This window comes from Passer montanus, unplaced genomic scaffold, assembly GCF_014805655.1.
Source record: "Passer montanus isolate IOZ18808 unplaced genomic scaffold, ASM1480565v1 scaffold117, whole genome shotgun sequence".
NCBI classification, from domain to species: Eukaryota; Metazoa; Chordata; class Aves; order Passeriformes; family Passeridae; genus Passer; species Passer montanus.
Window position 1 is genome coordinate 1,109,607 of NW_024358389.1, and position 20,885 is coordinate 1,130,491.

At 46.2% G+C, this 20,885-nt stretch overlaps 2 protein-coding genes across 2 annotated transcripts; both read left to right on the forward strand.

Moving 5' to 3' along the window:
• Positions 1-414: 414 nt before the first annotated feature.
• Positions 415-18,382, forward strand: TOP2A (DNA topoisomerase II alpha). Its single transcript, XM_039697284.1, has 35 exons — positions 415-507; positions 812-955; positions 1,148-1,238; positions 1,655-1,718; positions 2,149-2,294; positions 2,901-2,998; positions 3,288-3,500; positions 3,699-3,872; positions 4,065-4,166; positions 4,592-4,729; positions 4,840-4,978; positions 5,262-5,419; positions 5,814-5,939; positions 6,372-6,482; positions 6,574-6,679; positions 7,043-7,152; positions 7,883-7,975; positions 8,445-8,559; positions 8,860-8,981; positions 9,543-9,691; positions 10,002-10,233; positions 10,362-10,496; positions 10,593-10,793; positions 11,349-11,544; positions 12,809-12,900; positions 13,087-13,230; positions 13,366-13,449; positions 13,552-13,752; positions 14,670-14,775; positions 15,062-15,202; positions 15,650-15,794; positions 15,925-15,986; positions 16,110-16,229; positions 17,181-17,380; positions 17,779-18,382. The coding sequence occupies exons 1-35, from the start codon at positions 475-477 to the stop codon at positions 17,914-17,916; spliced, it is 4,629 nt and encodes a 1,542-aa protein (XP_039553218.1). The 5' UTR covers positions 415-474; the 3' UTR covers positions 17,917-18,382.
• A 1,626-nt stretch (positions 18,383-20,008) lies between these two features.
• GJD3 (gap junction protein delta 3) lies at positions 20,009-20,778 on the forward strand. Its single transcript, XM_039697346.1, has one exon. It carries the CDS (start codon positions 20,059-20,061, stop codon positions 20,776-20,778), a length of 720 nt encoding a protein of 239 aa, XP_039553280.1. The 5' UTR covers positions 20,009-20,058.
• The last annotated feature ends 107 nt before the right edge of the window (positions 20,779-20,885 follow it).

A 20,885-nucleotide genomic window follows, 5' to 3' on the forward strand; every position in this document is an offset into this window, starting at 1 on the left:
GTGTATCCCAGTGCATCTCAGTGATTCCCAGTGTATCCCAGTGGCTGTCCAGACTCTCTGTCCAGCGTAATCCAGTGATTCCCAGTGTATCCCAGTGTGTGTCCAAGCTCTGTCCAGCGTATCCCAGTGATTCCCAGTGTGTCCCAGTATGTCCCACCATCAACGGCAAACGGGCAGCCTCGGCGCCCCCCTCTCGCTCTTCTATTGGTCAATCTCGCTGCCAATCTCACCGCTCTCCCTCCCGACTAGCCGGTTTGAACGCGCGGCGCGGCCTCTGATTGGCCAGAGGGCGGGCAGAGCTCTAGCCGTGTGCCCGCCCCCACACTGCGATTGGCAGAGCGCCGGGGGCGGCGAGCGGGGATTGGCTGCGCGTTTCGGCGGGACGAGCGGAGGTTTGAAGGGGACGTTGGCGCCGCCATCACCGCCTCAGCCGCTATCGCCACCGCCTCAGCCGCTGTCGCCACCGCCATCGCCATGGAGCTCTCGCAGCCCCAGTCGCCCCTCCGGGTGCGTCCTGCGACCGCTGCCCCCGACCCTGCGGGGCTCCGTGATCCCCCGCCACACCGTCCCCTCGAGCTCTCGGGAACCCGCGAGTTCTCCCCGGTCCCCCTCAGCATCCCCCCGGGTCCTTCACAGCCCCGCTTGGGTCTCCCTCAGGGTCTGCCCGGGTTCCTCTCTCTGTCCTTTCCCCAGCCCTCCTTCTCCTCTGCCCTTGCGGTTCTCTCCGCGCCCCCCAGCCCGATCCCTTCTCTCCGCGGCCCCTCGTGTTCCCCTCGTCCGTCCCTCACGGCCGCCGCCTGTGCCCCGCCAGCCCGCCAAGGAGAACATCCTCGTCAGCAAGCCCGACGGCCCCAAGAAGCTCTCGGTGGAGCACATCTACCAGAAAAAGACGCAGCTGGAGCACATCCTGCTCCGGCCAGACACCTACATCGGCTCCGTGGAGCTCGTCACCCAGGTAGGAGCGGGGGGAGCGGGGCTGAGCCCCCCGAGCACCTCGGGGCAGGCGGGGAGTCCTCAGCAGCTGTTTACAAAGCACAAAGCATCTTATCAATCATGCTTTACAATCGCAAAACATCTGCTTTACAAACGGACGGCGCAGAGGAGGGGTTGTACCTGGCCACTTACAAACTCTTTTTTTTTTTTACAGCAAATGTGGGTTTATGATGAAGGCATTGGTCTCAACTGCAGAGATGTGACCTTTGTGCCTGGCTTGTACAAAATCTTCGATGAGATTCTGGGTAAGCTGACATCCATTGAGTCAATGAGTGATGGGTTATTAACGGGGTTTGAATGGAAGAAACTGGAACTAAACAAAAATTATCAAGAACTTATTAGCACTGCTTAATAGCAAGCCATTCATGGGAAACAAACAAAAGGAAAAAATTCAAAAATCCAATTACAAACCTGATTTCGTTCTGCCCAAAATTCTCCCTTTTATGTCAATGGTTGCACTGGAGGAATTCAGAGGTCATTTCCAACCTTCATAATTCCATGATAACTTGCACTCCTCTTTGTAATTTGCAAAATATTTTCATGCTGAAGTGATTATTAGTAACACCGTAGTGAGTTTTTGTGTTCATTCTACTGGAAGACTTCATAGTTTTCCCTTGATTGAAAATGTAATAAAAAAACCAATATTCTCTTTCCTTTCTAGTCAATGCTGCAGACAACAAGCAGAGGGATAAAAACATGTCGTGCATTAAAGTCACAATTGATGTGTAAGTTTGGGTTCATTGTTTGAAACGTTGTATTGTGGCACTGCAGGGCTGTGGGGCTGATCTGAGCTAGCCCAAATTTAATTCACCATTGTGAAAGCCTTTCTCTCTGCATAGTCCCCTGGTATCTTACAGAGGCTGACTGGGGAAGCATCTGCTCTTTCCTTGCTGTGGTTTCCCATCTCTTCCTCTCCCTGTTCATCCTGATGGAGCACAGACAGGGTTTTTGTGTATGGGTCCATTTCAGAGCCAGCATGTGCAGGTCTGGGCATTTCTGTGTTGCCTGTCCCCCCTCTGCTGGCAGCTGCTGCACTTGCTGAGCACAGATTTGTTCCTGGTGAAATGGTGCCTTTCCCCAGAGCCTTTTGGTGACTTCTTTCACAGCTCAGCCATTTGCAGCTTTAAAAACACACTTTTTTTTTCCCCTCCCCAGAGAGAACAACACAATCAGTGTGTGGAACAACGGGAAAGGTATCCCAGTTGTTGAACACAAAGTGGAGAAGGTCTATGTGCCTGCTCTGATCTTTGGACAGCTGCTGACATCCAGCAACTACGATGACAATGAGAAGAAAGTCACAGGTGAGGAAGGCTCAGATATGCACTAATATCTCTGAGCAGCTCCAAGAGTGTGAAAAGGGCAGGAAGGGGATCCTTGATGCAGTGTGAAAACTGAAATAGGGGAAATTTAGGTGAGATATACAGAAGAAATTCCTCTCTGTGAGGGTGGTGAGGCCCTGGCACAGGTTGCCCAGAGAAGCTGTGCCTGCCCCATCCCTGGAAGTGTCCAAGGCCAGGTTGGACAGGGCTTGAAGCAACCTGGGCTAGTTGAAGGTGCCCTGCCTACAGCAAATAGTGGGACTGGATGGGCTTTAAGGTCCCTTCCAACCCAAACCATTCTGTGATTCTATGAAAATGACATTCTGAATCTATCAGAGGAGGCTCTGTGCTCTGTTTAATCATAATAACAGTGCAAACATGGGAACAGGGAAAACTGTTTTTGAATATTTTCTTAAAGCCTAACTAAATCAAAGTTTGTAGTTGCATACTGAGCTTGTAGAATATTGTTGCTTGTTGACAGTTGTCTTTGGATTGGGTGGACATTAACAAACTCCAGTTAGTCTTGGATTCTTTTAGATGGTTTTGGACAAAGAGAATAACACAAGTCTGTGTTCCTTCTAATTCCAGGGGGGAGAAATGGTTATGGAGCCAAACTGTGCAACATATTCAGCACAAAGTTTACTGTGGAAACTGGATGTCGTGAATACAAGAAGTTATTCAAGCAGGTAGGAGCACTTTTCTTTCCAAGGATTTTATACCTGAGGTTTTCAAATGAGACCCTCAGGTTTTGTTTCAAAACTAGTTCAGTGTGATTAGAGTAAATTTGGCCCACAAAATGTAATTCAAAGGAATAATTAAATTAGCAGACAGCATCAGAATCTGGTTTTTAACCAGAGGTTTTGTTTAATTTAAAGATATCTAAAAGACATAAACCATCTTACTGCTTTTAAAAACTAAGGTAGTTATGTGTGTGTGTGTGTTTGACTTGCAACTCACCAAAGCTCCTTTCCTCAGACCTGGACAGACAACATGGCAAAGGCTGGAGAAATGAAGCTGAAATACTTTGATGGAGATGATTACACCTGTGTCACTTTCCAACCCGATCTGTCCAAATTCAAAATGACTGTTCTGGATAAGGACATTGTAGCACTGATGTCTCGAAGAGCCTATGATATTGCTGGATCCACAAAGGATGTCAAAGTTTTCCTGAATGGACAGAGGCTTCCTGTAAGTGAGCATTGAAAAGAAAACACAAATATCTTCATTTTTCTGTGCCATTTAACCAGTGAGATTCCTTTGAGACCATTTCTATCATCACATAGAGCAAAGAAACACATACAGGAGGGATTTTTTTTGCAGGAGGATGTGAATTAAGTATTTATAGGAGCTATTATCAACCAGTTGTCTGCTCTCATCTGCTTGCAGGTGAAAGGATTCCGCAGCTATGTGGACCTCTATCTGAAGGATAAGGTCGATGAAACTGGGAATGCACTTAAAGTTATCCACGAGGAAGTGAATCCCCGATGGGAAGTGTGCTTGACTTTGAGTGAAAAAGGCTTCCAGCAAGTCAGCTTTGTTAACAGCATTGCCACCACAAAGGTAAAACTCCTCAGTGTGTTTAATCAAGCTAGTGCCTTATTCTTCACCTTTCACATTCTTGGTTATTTGTAAGTGTACTTGTGTTAGTGAAAAATAATGTTGCAAAGAATGCCCTTAAGGTTTTAAATAGATATTTATCGTTTTGTGGGTTTTAGTGGCCTCAATCCCAGGTCCGTGTCCCATTCTCCTCAGGGTGGCAGACACGTTGATTATGTGGCTGACCAGCTCGTGACGAAAATCATTGATGTGGTGAAGAAGAAGAACAAAAACGGAGTTGGAGTGAAGCCTTTCCAGGTACAATGTCAGAATTTTCCAGGTGGGAAGCACAACTTGAGCATTACTGCAAATTGTAACTTCAGCTTAATGCATAGCAGCATTAATTAATAACACATTTTCGTTGTGCAGACAATATATAGCAGATTGCTAATTGTAGAAGTCTCATATTGTCCAGTTTAAGCCAACTAACCTCCCTTTGCAAGTCAGTGAAGATGCATTAAACCTCATTATCTGTTAGATAACACCTCTTGAGGTGGAGAGATGCCAATTCCTTGATATCCCAAATCATCTAACACTTCATGAATGATCACTAGCTGTTCAAAATTAACAAAATATCTATGAAAATTCCAAACCCTACAGTGATCTGAGTGATCCTCTCACTGTGTGATTGACAGGTGAGTTGTGCCTGTCCAGTGTGTGATCCTTGTTGTGTTTAACTACAGGTGAAGAACCACATGTGGATTTTTGTGAATGCCTTAATTGAAAATCCAACCTTTGACTCTCAGACTAAGGAGAACATGACTCTGCAGGCAAAGAACTTCGGCTCTACCTGTAAACTGAGTGAAAAATTCATTAAGGGTGTAAGTCCTGATGTGCATGGGCAGTCAAGATGTCTGTAAAAATATGTAACAAAAGTTTCTGGCATTGTTGAGGCTTTTCCCACAGCTTTGGATTACGTTTTGTATTGCAGGCAGTTGGCTGTGGCATTGTTGAAAGTATCCTAAATTGGGTAAAATTTAAAGCTCAGAACCAGCTGAATAAGAAATGTTCAGCTGTGAAACATTCCAAGATTAAGGGTGTTCCTAAACTGGATGATGCCAACGATGCTGGTAAGTATTTGACATCCTTTGTAACCAGTTCATTGAAAAACAGTTAAAACTTGTTCGTTGAACAAAAGATTTGTCTCCTAAGGAGAAGTGAGAAAAGAAAACCTGTCATTATAGTTTTACTCCCATTTTGCAGTCCCATTTACATTTACATTATCCCCATTTACTGTGTGCAGTGCCAAAAAAACTGCCTTAAAAGATTATTTATACTTGTTCAGTCGTGAATGTGCAGCCTTGGATTTCATTTCTTAAGTAGAAAACTGACTCGATTTTCTTCTTTTTTTAGGCAGCAAGAATTCTTTAGATTGTACACTGATCCTGACTGAGGGAGACTCAGCCAAGACTCTGGCTGTTTCTGGTCTGGGAGTGGTTGGTAGAGACAAATATGGAGTATTTCCTCTTCGTGGGAAAATCCTCAATGTCAGGGAAGCTTCTCATAAGCAGGTTGGTTGGAAAATGGTTACAGTTACGTGTTGGAAGGTGTGGTGTGATTTGTGCAATGAGTTGGTGCAGCTGCACCTGGAGCACTGGAACTCCAAGGAGCAGTGTCTTAAACACCTGAGTCTTCCCTCACCTTGAGCCTGCCTCACTGGTTAAGTGGGAATATTGATTAAGTCCTGTTCAGTGATTTGCCTGAGGGGATAATGTTCATGTTGTGGGTTGGAAAATGCTTTGAATTATCTAGACTAGTTTAACCATTAGAAATTACAAGTTTCTAAACAGCAAAAAAAAAACCCCAGCAGGACAGAACTCAGCCAATGACTCACTAATTTTATACTTTCTTGAGCTACATTTTGAGTGTGAAAAACAAGTTTTTATTCTGTGTGATCTCTTTCAGATTATGGAAAATGCTGAAATCAACAACATCATCAAGATTGTGGGTTTGCAGTATAAAAAGAACTATGAAGATCAAGAATCTTTAAAAAGTCTTCGCTATGGAAAGATTATGATCATGACAGATCAGGTTAGGTTCATTAAAATTGGAAGTTGGGAGAGGATAACAATTAGCACTTAAATAAACAGGAAGAAAATATTTCTCTAACTGCTGCTATTGTTGTACCCAATTCTCTGTGTTTCTTTTTCCCATTTTACATTTTTGTGGGTCAAAATGTCTTTTCAGCCACAAAAAAGTAAAATGATGAGTTACATCAAACACCTAAACACATCTCTCCATTCTGCTGATTCAAAGTCCTTGACCAGTCCTTGACACCTTTTTTCACCAAGAATACCTTCTCTGTTTTTCTTCATTTTCAGCAATTAACACATGGCCACCTTTTCAGAGGTGAAAGTTAATAGGGTCAGTTAGCTGGAATTACAGTCATTTACTATTAAGCCAACAATTGTCATTCCCATCATTCCATGATAAAATATGGTTTGTTTTTCTTTTATAATTCAGGATCAGGATGGATCACACATCAAAGGTTTGCTGATTAACTTCATCCATCACAATTGGCCATCTCTTCTAAGACACAATTTTTTGGAGGAATTCATTACCCCCATCATAAAGGTGAGGGCTGTGGGAGGATGAGGTGAATGACTGAGGATCCATTGCCCAAAAATGCCTTTCATTTCACAGTTTAAATGTTTGTCCATTGTAGGCTTTTAAAAACAAAGAAGAAATTGCATTCTACAGCATTCCTGAGTTTGAAGAATGGAAAGCCAGTACACAGAACTACAACTCATGGAAAATCAAGTACTACAAAGGTTTGTAAAAACTTAATGTGGTGAAACTGATCCAAGTGAGAGCATTGATGATTTGATGCAGAAAGGATTTGGACTGGGTGTCCTCCAAGTCTCTTTCCTCCTATGATATTCCAATTAGATTTCAGTTAGCTACAGGAATTACAGACAAAATCCAAAACCACTGCATGCCACTGCTCACTTAATTGTAATTTTTATTACTTTTGTGATACATTTCATTTTGAAGTAGCTTAAGTTTTCAGGAAGATATCTTCACACTGTATATTCATATGGTGCATCACAAAAACTGGGCGTAGCAAAATATTTCTTTGAATTGGAACTTAATTTGGCAAAAAGTAATTAGGATCACCTCTCCTGTCCCTGCAGGTTTGGGTACCAGCACGTCGAAGGAAGCCAAAGAATACTTTGCAGATATGGCAAAACACCGAATTGGCTTCAAGTATTCTGGGCCTGCAGATGATGCTGCGATCACCCTGGTAACTAACACTTGATTTAATTGCTGACTTACTACCTTTGGTATTTCACCTTGTAGAGTGCTCTGTATTTTCTCTTAAAATGCTCTTGGAGGCCTTTGGGCTGGAGACAAGCTCTGTTACCAAGGCTACAGCTTTAGTTGAACCAGGAGCATCGAATCTGCCCCTCAACCTCAGGGCAAGAGTACCCTTTTAGTGATGGGCTTTAAATATAGCTTGGAACAAACTAATCACTGCAAACCAATTGACATTTTCAGACACAATAGTAAATATTCCTTCAACATTTTTCTGTGTATTCTGCAGTTTTCTCCAAGTTAGTTCTCCTCTTCCTTCCCCAGTGCAAAGCAGTGGATTAAAACAGTTCTTTTTTCTGTGAACTTCACCTTAGCTGATCTTTGATTCTTAAATATTCAGCGTTATTAGGTAATGCTAAAACATCAAGTTCTTCCCCAAAGTATTAATTTCCTCTCAAATCTGCTTTAGTCTTCTGTTATTATATTAAAAATCTATAAATTTAAACCTAACCACTCTGTCTTCTACAGAGTGGTGGTGGAAATTATGCTCTTAATATGTTTAGCTACAGAACCTTTTTATTGCATTTCTTGGGCTCTTAAATCAGCCTGTTTAGCATGTTGTTCTCCTGGTTAAGCTCTTGCTTTTTCTCACATGATCCAATAGTGCACAACCACAGAATATTCTGGAATTGAGTTACTTTTCATTTTGTAACATCCAGGCCTTTAGCAAGAAGAAGATAGAAGAGAGAAAGGAGTGGCTGACTAATTTCATGGAGGATAGAAGACAACGGAAGCTGCACGGTCTACCAGAGGTAAAAGGTTTATGTTTATAAGGAAACTGGTTTCTGGTCTCTGCCTGGGGCTGTTCTCAGCTTCATCCCAGCACTCCAGAGCTGCACACAGCTCAGTCAGTGAGTCAGGTTCAGATTATAGAACGTTGAAAACGTGTCAGGATTTTGCAGAGCAGCTTCTTCTCTCATATTATCAGTGTAGCTTCATTGTCAATTATCCAACTGTCAACTTCATCTTTAACTCTCATCTTTCAAGTTACTGTATCAATAGGAAAATGGTAACACAAGCAGAGGCAGATGAAGTCTTTATTTTCCCCAAAATGGGGGAAATAATGCATCCTGGGAAGTGTTTCCCTTTGCCATGCAAAGGGCGTCATCACTTGAGCTGTATTTAGCTGGTCTTACAAGGAGTTCCCATTTCATTGAAACTAGCCAAGGAACTGATTAGGCCCTGTTAAAATTAAGGCAATCTCCTCTCTGTTTTTCTTAGGAATACCTGTATGGGAAAAACACTGATTACCTGACATACAATGACTTCATCAACAAGGAGTTAGTGCTGTTCTCAAACTCAGATAATGAGAGATCAATCCCATCACTGGTTGATGGTAAGTGATTTCTAAGTCATGATTCTGCATGGTGTATCCCCAGAACTGAGGAAATGGGTGTTTGATGTCACATCAGAGCCAGGGAACAGGCTGAGGTTTCTGGGTCAGTATCCTGAAGTCTGTTTCTGCTGTCTAAGATTTTTTCATTTTTGGATGAAATGTCGTGTCCATTTTGTAGTAATTTATTGCCAGTACCTTACTCAGCTGGTAGAGAATCTTTAAGCAGTTCTTGCATCTCTAGAGAGCCAAGTGCATCACATCACATGTTCTAACCACGAGATCTTTTCTATTTTCATACAGGTTTGAAGCCAGGTCAGAGGAAGGTTTTGTTCACCTGCTTCAAACGAAACGATAAGCGGGAGGTGAAGGTTGCTCAGCTGGCTGGTTCTGTCGCTGAGATGTCCTCATACCATCATGGTGAGGTAAGGACCTGCCTGGGTGTGCAAAACACTTTAAAAAAAAAGGCAAAAAGCCCTTCTGTTGGTGTGAGTTAAGATGCCTCTGAAGCAGAATTAGATGTTTGAGTGTGTACACCAAATGGAAGTTGCTGTTTAGCTGTTTCCACAATTAATTCTTCGGTATTAAATTAATCTGACATTGATCACTCTGCCTGTCCTGTTCTTCATGGGAGGATAGTTCATGCAAAAAGTGGAACAAGAAAACCCTCCTTAATTTGTGATGCATTTAGGCAGATGTTAATAACATTTCTGCTTGGAAAGTTAAGCACTACCACAAGGTTCTCTGTGGAGACTGACAGAATTTTTCACTGCAGGTTTCAGAGCAGGTAGACAGCAATAGATAAAGACATGGGTCATTAGAACACTTGAGATGGTCTTGAGATGCATTTTCCTTGAGTTTCCTCCAGTTTTCCATCAATTGAGTTTATCCTCTGTATCAGTTAAGTTCTTGGTGTGAATGTTGCCTTACTTTGTCCATCCCCTGAACCATTCTGCATGTTCAGCTTTGCACCTCCTTTATTGCAGGCTGCACTGATGATGACCATCATTAACTTGGCTCAAAACTTCGTGGGCAGCAACAACCTCAACTTGCTCCAGCCCATTGGTCAGTTTGGCACGAGGCTGCACGGAGGCAAAGACTCTGCCAGCCCTCGATACATCTTCACCATGCTCAGGTCAGCATTCTAAAGTTCTTGCTGTACTAAAGGACTCCATTTTACAGCAATTAGAATGAAAAGCAAGTTGGATTTTTCCCTTTTAAACTTTGGGCTATACTTGCATGCTCAGAGTAGCAACAATTGAAGTGAGATTCACGTGCTAGATTCCATTATGGAAACATGGCTATCAGTGCAGAGAATATGAAAATAGAAGCAGAACCAAAGAGAGAAATTTGGATAAGATAATAAAAATTAAGGAGCTTTCTTTTTGCATGGCAGTCATGTTCTGTAACAAGAATTTGGGCTTAAATTCCTTTCTGTGTTCCAGTCCCCTGGCACGCCTGGTGTTCCCACCAATGGATGACAACGTCCTGAGGTTCCTCTATGATGACAACCAGCGTGTGGAGCCAGAGTGGTACATGCCCATCATTCCAATGGTGCTGGTCAATGGGGCTGAAGGGATTGGTACTGGCTGGGCCTGTAAAATCCCCAACTTTGATATCAGAGAAGTTGTTAACAATATCCGTCGGCTGATGGATGGAGAAGATCCACTGCCAATGGCAAGTAATATAATTAAAAAACAAATGTCTTGCTTGTTAGTTTATTGAGCTCATATTGAGCATTTTTTGGGCATACTTAAAAAAAGAGGCATCCACACAAAGCTGAATCCAGTGTTTTTGCTCCTCAGCTTCCCAGTTACAAGAATTTCAAAGGCACCATAGATGAGCTGGGGCCTAATCAGTACGTGATAAGTGGTGAAGTGTCCATCCTTGATTCTACAACCATCGAGATCACTGAGCTGCCTGTCAGAACATGGACACAGGTAATAAACAGGCAATCTGCTCTGGGAATGCATAGTTTGCTCTTTAAAGCAAAAATGAGTAGTGGGTTTTGGATCTGACTGTGTTTCTTTCCTCAGACATATAAAGAGCAGGTTCTGGAGCCGATGTTGAATGGGACTGAGAAGACCCCCCCTCTAATCACAGACTACAAAGAATATCACACAGACACCACGGTGAGGTTTGTGGTGAAGATGAATGAAGATAAACTAGCAGAAGCTGAAGCTGTGGGGCTGCATAAGGTCTTCAAACTCCAAACAAGTTTAACATGCAACTCCATGGTACGTGACAGATTTTGCTGAAGGAATTTCTTGGTTTAACTCAGACTCTGTGGACAGCTGCAGTCGTTGCGTGGAACAAAAATCCTCTTTGGCAGTAACCTATTCACTTCGATTTTTCTGCTGTTACTGGTTTTAAATCAGCTTTCAAAGGTCAAGAGCTGGCTTAGGAGTGGGTCCAGAGTGGATGGTTTGCCTGAAGGAGGCAAAATGATCTGAAATCACAGTTAGCAGAGCTCTGTGAGCCAGCAGCAGGGGCACTGAATGTCTGGTTGCTGACAATGTGTGAAGCTTTGATGTGAGATGTTTGTCTTGCACAGAGCTCTAAGATTCAAGTAACCTTAACTCTACTGCTTGTATTCAAGATCACTGGAATTCTAAAATTGTCTCTGCTGCTGTGCTCCACAAACTGAAGTAGTTTCTACAACAACACTGAGATTTGATAATCTGTTGGTTAATAATTCAGTGGTACCATCACAACTGTGTTACAGGTAACTTTCAGCAGGTTTGGAATCAGTTTTATCATCATAACACCCTTGTTCTTTCATTTTCCTCCAGGTTCTTTTTGACCATGTTGGCTTTCTCAAGAAGTACGACTCTCCCCAGGATATTCTTAAGGAGTTCTTTGAGCTGCGGCTCCGATATTACAGCTTGAGGAAGGAATGGCTTATTGGGATGCTGGGTGCTGAGTCTGCAAAGCTCAGCAACCAGGCTCGCTTCATCCTGGAGAAAATAGATGGCAAAATTGTCATTGGTATGTTGTTCTTGGTGACTGGATTGCAGCTGGGAGAACTGGGTGATCTCTTGAGCTCTGTCAGCACCCCCTCAGCCCCAGGCTGGTTTGTACAAACCACACCAGGGCTTATCTCTGTTCTGGTGACATCTGAGAGGAAAATGCTTCACAGAGTATCCTTGGTCTGTGTATTATACACATAATAATGACAATGGGATACTTAATGCAGCTTTCCTGCTCTGTGTTTGAGAAATTTTGAGAGAATTTTTTAATAGTTTAGCAATAATTCCCATTTATTTCTGACTTGGTAGGAGTAAGAGTTAATTATTTGTGGGTTTAGAAAGGGGTAGTGTTGGCTGTTTAATGCATTCTTAAGAATCTGTATCTCTCTCCATTATCTTGGTGAACCTCTGCAAAAATACTCCAAATCACGTTCTCAGTGGACTGGAGGTTTCAAACTTACATGATACTCAAACAGCAACATCTGAGAATCATGAGCTAGAAAAAGAAGCAGATCTTTGTTCCCAACATTCACATTTTTCAATCAACCTTTCCCCCTCGGTGTAAAAGCCGGGCTGTGTTCCGCTGCCTTCACGGAGGACTCAGCCAGACAACGTGTCATAAGATGCTTTGTGGTTTGTGTCTGAAGGCAGCCCAGTAATCCCAGCAGCTCGAGTCTGTCTGACTGAACTCTGGAAGAGAAATAATTCCCCTGAAATGCATTTTCTTGGGTTTTTTTTGTAATAAGTAGTTCCAAGGCTGCCAGAGCTGGTTTCATTTGTATTTGTGTCTCGTGGTTGATGGCTTCTGATACCTTAAAAAGGAGCAAATTCCAGTTGAAGCATTTCCAGTGGTTGAGCACTTAGAGCATAAATTTCCTGGTGATGTCTAATGAGGTGCAAGCTATACCAAGCTATCAAGGGTTTCTTTCTCCACCTGCATGTCATGATGAAACCTGTTTTATACCACCATACCTTTTTTCCCCCAAGTTCAAAAACTACTTAAAACAGAGGAAATGAATGTATGGAAACAAAGAAAAATATTAACATTGTTGGCTGATACTGGAGCAATGTTTCCCAGACAAATCTCCTGCTAAACAGGAGTTTTCCAGGTGTTGTTCAGGCTCTTCCACATGTCCCTGCTGTGATGTGGAAAGGCTGGTTTGGAGCTCTGTAGGATGCTGAGCAGCTACAACCACAGGATCCAAACTGTGAAGCTCATCTGTCACTCCTAACAGCAACTGGTAGTGGGCACTGAGTGACAATCCTGAAATGTCTGTTTGCAGAAAACAAACCCAAGAAGGAGCTGATTCAAGTTCTTATCCAGAGAGGGTACGAGTCTGATCCGGTGAAGGCTTGGAAGGAGTCTCAAAAGAAGGTAATGCCTCAGTCATCCTTTGAATATGCCCAAACTGGCCCCAAGCTCTGAGGCTTTGTAATCCTTAGAGAGGCTCAAGTTGCTTTTCAATTAGCAGGATTCAAGAGGTTCTGTGTTTGATCAGTAGCCCTACCCATGTGTGTCAGGGTTTTTATTGACTTATGTTTGTTTCAAATCCACATTTAGGATGAAGAGGAGGAGGAGGAGGAAGAGAATGACAAAGAATCAGCTGCAGCCTCTGGCCCAGACTTCAACTACCTGCTGAATATGCCCCTGTGGTATCTGACCAAGGAGAAGAAAGATGAGCTCTGCAAGCAGAGGGATAACAAGGTATGTGCCTTCCTTTCCTTATAAAAGCATTATATTTACAGTATATTATGTGTTATGCAGTTTATTTTTGGCTGATGCATTGAAATGTGTTACTAATGATTTTTATGTGATTTTTTAATCTGTGATTCCCTTTAGGAAAAGGAGCTGGAAGATCTTAAGCGCAAGAGTCCCTCTGACCTGTGGAAGGAAGACCTTGCTGCCTTCATTGAAGAACTCGATGTATGTCAATGCTCAGTGCAGAAAATGAACTCCCTCATCTTATCCACCAGCCCTTTGTTGACTTTTGTAATTTTTTGTGTTATTTAATGCTCCCCTCTGCAGGTAGTGGAAGCCAAGCAAGCACAGGATGAGAGTGCAGGGATTGTTGGCAAACCTTTGAAGGTGAAAGGAGGAGGGAAAGCAAAGGTGAAGAAGGCCCAGCTGGCAGAAGTAATGCCATCCCCTCATGGCATCAGGGTTGTTCCTCGGATCACTGCTGAGATGAAGGCAGAGGCAGAGAAGAAAACTAAAAAGAAAGTAAAGGTAAAAAGGAACATTCCAAGTGCTCAGTGTTCCTTTACATCCTCTTCAATACAGTCCTAAAAAATGTGTCTCCTTGTTAGTTGGACTTGTCCTGTTGAAGCTGTTGTTCAGGAAGAGGGACAGGACCTCAGGATTTGGGAAACACTGGGAACAGGGATATCTCAGTCTGAAGGAGAACAGACTCACATATCAGGAGGTGGCTTAGAGGGAAATTTTTGGCACATTGCACCGCCAGGGATGGGCTGGTAGCTCAGAAAGGGGGGCAGATGCAAGTAAGGTTGTTCCAGGTGTCTTGGGAATTTGATAAACCCTCTAGCAGGCAGGAAGCACAGCCAGTACATTCCCTTCTCCAGAACAGCCTTTACATATCCAGCAATGCTTTCACCCACTTAATGCCATCATTGTTCTCTGTATCAAGGAGATAAAAAAGATTGAACTCTTTTTATAGGACTAGTTAAAATTGTGTCATTCAGCCATTTCCAACAGAGAGATATAACCCATCCCTTCACCTGTTTGACCCTGGAAGCCACACAGGTCACTCTTTTCCTCCACATGATTCCACCCAACAGTTTTTCCAAATAACTCTTGCTTTTGTTTTTATCCCACCCTGTCCTGTCCTGCATCCCCATCCCCCCCAGAGCCAGCACACAGCAGCAGAACCAGAGTGCTCAGGAGTGGGGCCAGAATTCCTGTTTTTGTTCATGTTGGATTTTGCCTTTTAAGTCACCTGATTTGGGGGCAGATCCTGTCCAATTTATAGATCCTGTCTGTAATCAATTCTACACACAGTTTATTTCACAGAATTAGGTTTCTTTTACCACTCCTCTTACATGGCTAAAATAAGCAGCTCCTCCATTACCCCATGTGCCTCTTTTCTGTGAGCTGACTCACTGTTTGGTATCTGCTTGCATCTGCAGAGTGAAAAAACTGAATTTGATGAGAATCAGGATGAAAACACATCCGGAGAGAAGGAGATTGCAGGCCTGAAGAAGAGATTAGCACAGAAGCTGAAGACTGAGCAAGGTAAATGCTTTGATGTTATTCCCTCCAAGATAAAGAGGGAAAGGGTTGTCAGTTTGGTTATCTGACCTCTTCCTGAGGGTGGTGAGCAACACCTAGGATCAGTAGTTTTGGAAAAAGTAGGTGAGAAAATGATCCTGGATAACAGTCAAGCAGGATAGATTCCTATTTCTCTTTGTTTAAGCCACAATCCTCTGAACTCAGTGTATTTCTAAGCTGAGCTTGAACTGCTGAGCCTGAGCTATACATGGAAGTTTGCTGGTTCATCCTACCTCCCAATATGTTTCAGGAGCTAAGAGACAGGCCACTCTGCCTTTCAAGCCTCTAAAGAAAACCAAGAAACGAAACCCTTGGTCTGATTCAGGGTCTGATTCAGAGTCTGACTTTGAAGCACCTCCTCAAAGAGATCGAGTGGTTCGCCAGGCAGCAGGTGAGTGAGGACAGGGATGCAGGAGAAGGATGGTCCTCCTTGTGGAGGAGCAAATGGAACAGACTATTTGGGACCTCCCAGAGCCTCAGATCACATTTAGAAATCATCTTTTAAAGGCTTCTTTATTTTACTGTCAGAAACTATTAAATATTTCTGCCATTTGTGCACATTTTCAAGGAAAAGCAGAAATGGGCAACTAGAGAAATATGGCTATTTGGTTTAATTACACAACTGTCTTGGCACATTAAATGTGTTGTGGGTGAGGTTGGAAGGCTCCAAATGACAGAACACACTTTGTCATTTGGAGTCTTCTCCCTGGCAGTCTCAGCATCTGCTAGTTTTTATTCAGATCTTTATTTTTTAATAACTGTAGCTAAAATATTGAAAAATAAACAGAGCTGCATATTGCCAAATGTGTAAAATAACACATCTGTGTTCTTCCATCAGCCAAAGTCAAGCCCATGGTCATTTCGGACTCGAATCACTCCAGCTCAGATGAGGACTCTGAATTCCAGGGTGACAGTGAAGGCAACTCTGAATCGGACACAAACTCGAAGAAAAAGGCTCCTCCCAAGCCCAAACCTGCTCCCAAGTGAGTATTTTTCCATAATCACTGGAAATTAGTTGTGCTTAATGCTACACAGAATTTAAAAGCTTTTTTTTTAATTCCCCTATTTAGTGCCTCATAAACTGAATTAAAAACTTGGGGTTTTGTTTTGCAGGGAAACCACTGAAAAAGCAGCAAAAGCTCCCAAGCAAAAGGCAGTGCCAAGTGCTGCTCCTGGTGAGTGTGAGACCTCTGAACCACGTGCATTGCTCTGTAATCCCTCAGCAGTGCACAGGGAAGAGCAGAGGGGATAATTTGGCTGTTTCAGGCTGACTTTCTGCTTTCCTTATCCCATTCCAGTCCCAGATGTCCCTGAGGACAAGGTGAGCCAGGCTCCTGCAGCTCCATCCATCCCAGCACCGAGCACCAAGGCCGTGCCCAAAAAAACTGCTGCAGCCAAGAAGGCTGGAGCCACCAAGGGTAAGGGCAGCTCAGTTTTAAAGAACAATTATAATTCCTGTGGGAAACAGTCCGAGTGATTTCGCTTGGCCTTCCAGGGCCTGGGCAACTGGAGTTTGCATTTCAGCAAAGATCTGAGGTTTGTGGCAGAGGTTCTCTGGTTGTCATGTTTGAGGTCTGTTTCCAAACATATCGTGTTCTAGTTCATGTTGGACATGCTAGGAGGGAGGGAATTTTAGTTTGGGAACAGGAAAAGTGAATGCTTCCTACAGTGCTATGTAATACTTGGCAGGGATAATCCGAGTGGAATTTGTGTCTTGCAGTCAATGTCCTACTTCGTGTCTTTTTGGGAAGAAAGCAGGCAAGCTTTTGGGGGTACTTTGATCTATTCAGTGCTGGATCCATCTCCAGCATTTGACTCAGGGATTTTTAAACCCCAGACTTTGACATTGTTTTGTATATTCCAAGTGGAATCAACTTGGTGTTGATCCCAGCAGGAAAATAGTGTTACTTCCACTCCTAAATGGAGAAAGCATGTTATCACTCAGAAATGGCCTGAAATGAGCTGAACTGGAAGCTGTGCTTCAAGATGCTCTTTTAAAAAGTGAAAATATCGGTAAGAAGGAATGAGTTGAGTGTATGGGAAATTCCTTCCTTGCTGTGCAGGATTTTGAAGGTCTGAGATGGGTTATGGAGCCTTGAGAGATCAGGAGTTTTCAATCTGAAATAGTCTGGAAATTGCTTTGGGGACGCTTTAATTTGATCCTCTAAATGTAGCGGAACTGAGCAGATAAACAACCTCATTCCTCACCATCTGTGGAAGAGAGATCTTTCTAGAAAACCCAGCTTCAAACAGAGACGACCTGTGCACTGACCCCTCAGCAGCACAGAGCCTGTTTCTGTTGGAAGAAATTCCCAAACTGGGAACGAGAGAGGAGCAAAACAGGGGTTTGACACCGTGCTCTGTTCCAGACAACCAGCCCTCCATCATGGATATCCTGGCCAAGAAAAAGGCTGCACCCAAACCCAAGGCAGCAGCCAAGGAGGGACCCCTGCACGCCGAGGGTGACAACGCCAAGGGGAGGAAGGCTGTGAAGAGGCAGCCAAACATCTTGGATTCGGATTCTGGTTCAGATTTTGGCTCAAAGCCTGCTAAATCTGTTGCATCAAAGGTTTGTGCAATGAGGGAAGTGGAGTGTGGGGTGGGTTCTTCTGTCAGGAAAAGCTGGTGGAGGTCAAACCTCTACCTGGGTGTGGGGAGGGGTTGGAATATTCTGGAATCGTGGGATATTCTGAGCTGGAAGTGACCCACAAGGATCACAGAGCCCAACTCCCAGCCCTGCACAGGACACCCCAGCAATCCCTCCCTGTGCTTGGGGCTGTGACCATTCCCTGGGGAGCCTGGGCAGTGCCCAGCACCCTCTGGGATAAGAACCTTTCCCCTACAAGGGTCAGACACCCCAGATCCTTGTTCTGCTCCCACCATCCCTGTGGCACAGCAGGTGTGTGGTGCTCATGGTGTTCCCTGTGGGTGCTCAGATCCATGATTCCTTTCCTGCTTTCCCTCCAGAAATCCAAGGTAGAGGAAGACAACTTCACCATTGACTCTGGTGATGAAAGCCCTGCACCTCAGCCCCGTGCCAGGCCTGGCCGTGCCAAAAAACCTGTCCAGTACCTGGAGGAGTCCTCTGAGGATGATCTGTTTTGAGTTCTTAGGAAAACTTTAAACTCCAGATCCACAACAAGCCTTCAGCAGCGCTCCAGAGCTCCCACCAAAGACCATCTCAGCCTAGGAAATCTTCACCAAGTGTGAGCCACTCCAAAACTGTTCATTACTGGTGCACAGAGCTGGTTTTTTCTTGGTTTTAAGTAAGTTAGATCTTTTTAAACAGGAACATCCCCTTTTTGGTGAACACTGGAGCCACGTGCCCAGCAAGTACTGCCACACTTCCCCCTTCCCCATTATTTGACACTTTGTGGTCATTTTAGTGTTAAAGTTGACTTTAGAACATGCCAGATCCTTTAAAATTTATACATCCCTCTTGAAATATCTTGTAGTACTAAAATACATGAATTTTGAATTCTACCACTCAACACAGGTGAGCTGAAGTCATTTTTCCAGCACTATTCCTCAACTATGTAAATATTTCTGTGTTTGTTCTTGTTGTCCTGAGTTTGTTTGTTTAAGTATGTGTCTAATAAAAGTTTTTACTTATTTTCTTTACCATGCTTTTTTTTTTTGGGAAATAACAACTGCAGAGCTTGTGCTAAGCCCTCCCTCTGTCAGAGCAGAGTGCTTGGCACAAGCTCTGGGGGTGCTGGGCTGGTTGGCCACTTCCCCACTGGCTGTGGCCACTGTGGCTCCACAGCTGAATTCTTGTGAACACCCCTGTGGTCCCCAGCACGGGGGGAGCTGCTGCCCAGAGCAGCTGTGGCTGCCCCATCCCTGAAGTGTCCAAGGCCAGGCTGGAGCATCCTGCTCTAGTGGAAGGTGCCTGTGGAAGGGGATGGGACTGGATGAGCTCTAAGCTCCCCATCCAAACCATTCCATGAAACCCCAGGGCCCCCCGTGCTATCGGTGCTTTGCTGGAACCCAGACAAGTGTGGAAAGCTCTGTCAGATTTTCCACTGGCTCTGGAGAGCGTCTGCGGCGCGTCCCCTCTGCAGGCCGGGCTATTTCCAGCCCCTCCTGCTGCACACAGAGCCACGGGTGGGCTGTGGGCTGCTCTCAGCTCTGCCATCACCCTCGTGTGGGTGCAGAGCTCTGGGAACACGGAGTGCACCACGGAGCCCAAACCAGGAGTTTCCCATCCCAAAATCCTGGATGGGGTGCTGGGGATGTTGTGGGATGGGAGCTGGGCTCTGGGCATCAGGCACTCTGCACGTCCCCAAGGGGTGAGGGGGGGTCTGAGGGTGACCTGTGTTTTCCAGGGCTCTGCTCCCTTTACTGGAAAGGAGATTTGAGATCCCACCAAATGCTGTCAGCACTGGGCAGGGGCTGCCAGGAGCCCTGGCAGTGCCACACAGGGTTTTGTAGGGATTAGTCGGCACGTGCCAGAGCTGGGGACAAGCTGGGAAGACCCATGGGACCCCCAAGAGCCCTGGCACAGCGTCCTGGGGCAGAGAGGGCTGGTGCCAGCTGTGGGCATCCCCCAGGCACTGCAGGGCTGGGGTACCCAGGCTCTGATGTGGCAGGGGGTGATGCCAGCAGGGGGAGGGTCTTTTGGGGGCCGAGTGCTGTAGCCTGGGCACCCTGAGGCCCTGTGGGTTTGGGAAGGACAAAATTTCGGGGCATTTCTGCACTGGAGGGACCACCACCTCTCTCAACCTGGGAGCTGCTGGCCCTGGGCAGGGCAGCTTTTGTCCTTGAGCCCCACCGGCAGCGCTGAGCCCTTCCCTCCCTCCGGGCGCCCCTGCGGGTGTTCTGTCCCTTTAAAAGGACTCCAGGCGTGGCCGTGGGACCATTATCCCATCCCAGCTGGACACAGAGACTGGACAGTCCTGGACAGCCGGCACCAGCAGCGCTGGCACACCGTGAACCGCAGCCCACACAGGTAGGGGGATGTTGTGGGGGGCACAGCTCAGCCAGGCCGAGCTGTGCAGGGGCACTGGGGATGGGGAATCGCTGGTCCTGCCCCTGCGGGTGTCCCTGACACATCCCTGGGGAGCGAGTCCTGGGCACAGCGGGTGACTGGGGACACTCCTGGCAGTGCCTGGCACCCTCGCGTGAGCAGGCAACCATTTGGGAATGGTGTAGGGATGGAGAGCTGGAGGGGTTGTGCTGCCACAGGGGTCCGACCTGGCAGTCCCTGCGTCCCCCCAGCGCTGACCCCACTCCCGCAGCGAGGCCATGGGCGAGTGGGGCTTCCTGAGCTCGCTGCTGGACGCCGTGCAGGAGCACTCGCCCATGGTGGGCCGCTTCTGGCTGGTGGTGATGCTCCTCTTCCGCATCCTGGTCCTGGCCACCGTGGGCAGCGACGTCTTCGAGGACGAGCAGGAGGAGTTCGTGTGTAACACGCAGCAGCCGGGCTGCAAACCCGTGTGCTACGACGCCGCCTTCCCCATCTCGCACTATCGCTTCCTCGTCTTCCACATCGTCGTGCTCTCGGCGCCCGCCGCCCTCTTTGTCATCTTCGCCGTGCACCAGGCGGCCAAGCCGGGGCGCGGAGGGGCTCCCGGCCAGCGGGCCCGCCGCCTGCAGCCCTTCTACGTGGGCAGCGTGGTGGCCCGGATCGCCGCCGAGCTGGCCTTCCTGCTGGGCCAGGCGCTGCTCTACGGCTTCAGGGTGCAGCCGCTCTTCGTGTGCCGCCGCCGGCCCTGCCCACACCGCGTCGACTGCTTCGTGTCGCGCCCCACCGAGAAAACCGTCTTCATCCATTTCTACTTCGTGGTGGGGCTGGTCTCGGCGCTGCTCAGCCTGGCCGAGCTCGCCCACCTCCTGCGCAAGGGGCCGCCGGCCCGGCCCGGCTGCTGCCACAGGCCGCAGGAGCGCGGCCCGGCGCCCGGGCAGCCGGCGGGGGCTGCGGAGGGACCCTGCGGTCCCCACCCGCGGGGGGACCTCACCGTGTGACCGGCTGCGACGAGCTGTGGCCGGTTTCAGCCCGGCGGTGACAGCGGATCGCCCGGCCCGAGGGGTCTCCATGTCGGGAATCCGAGCCAGGCCGGGCTGGGCCCTGC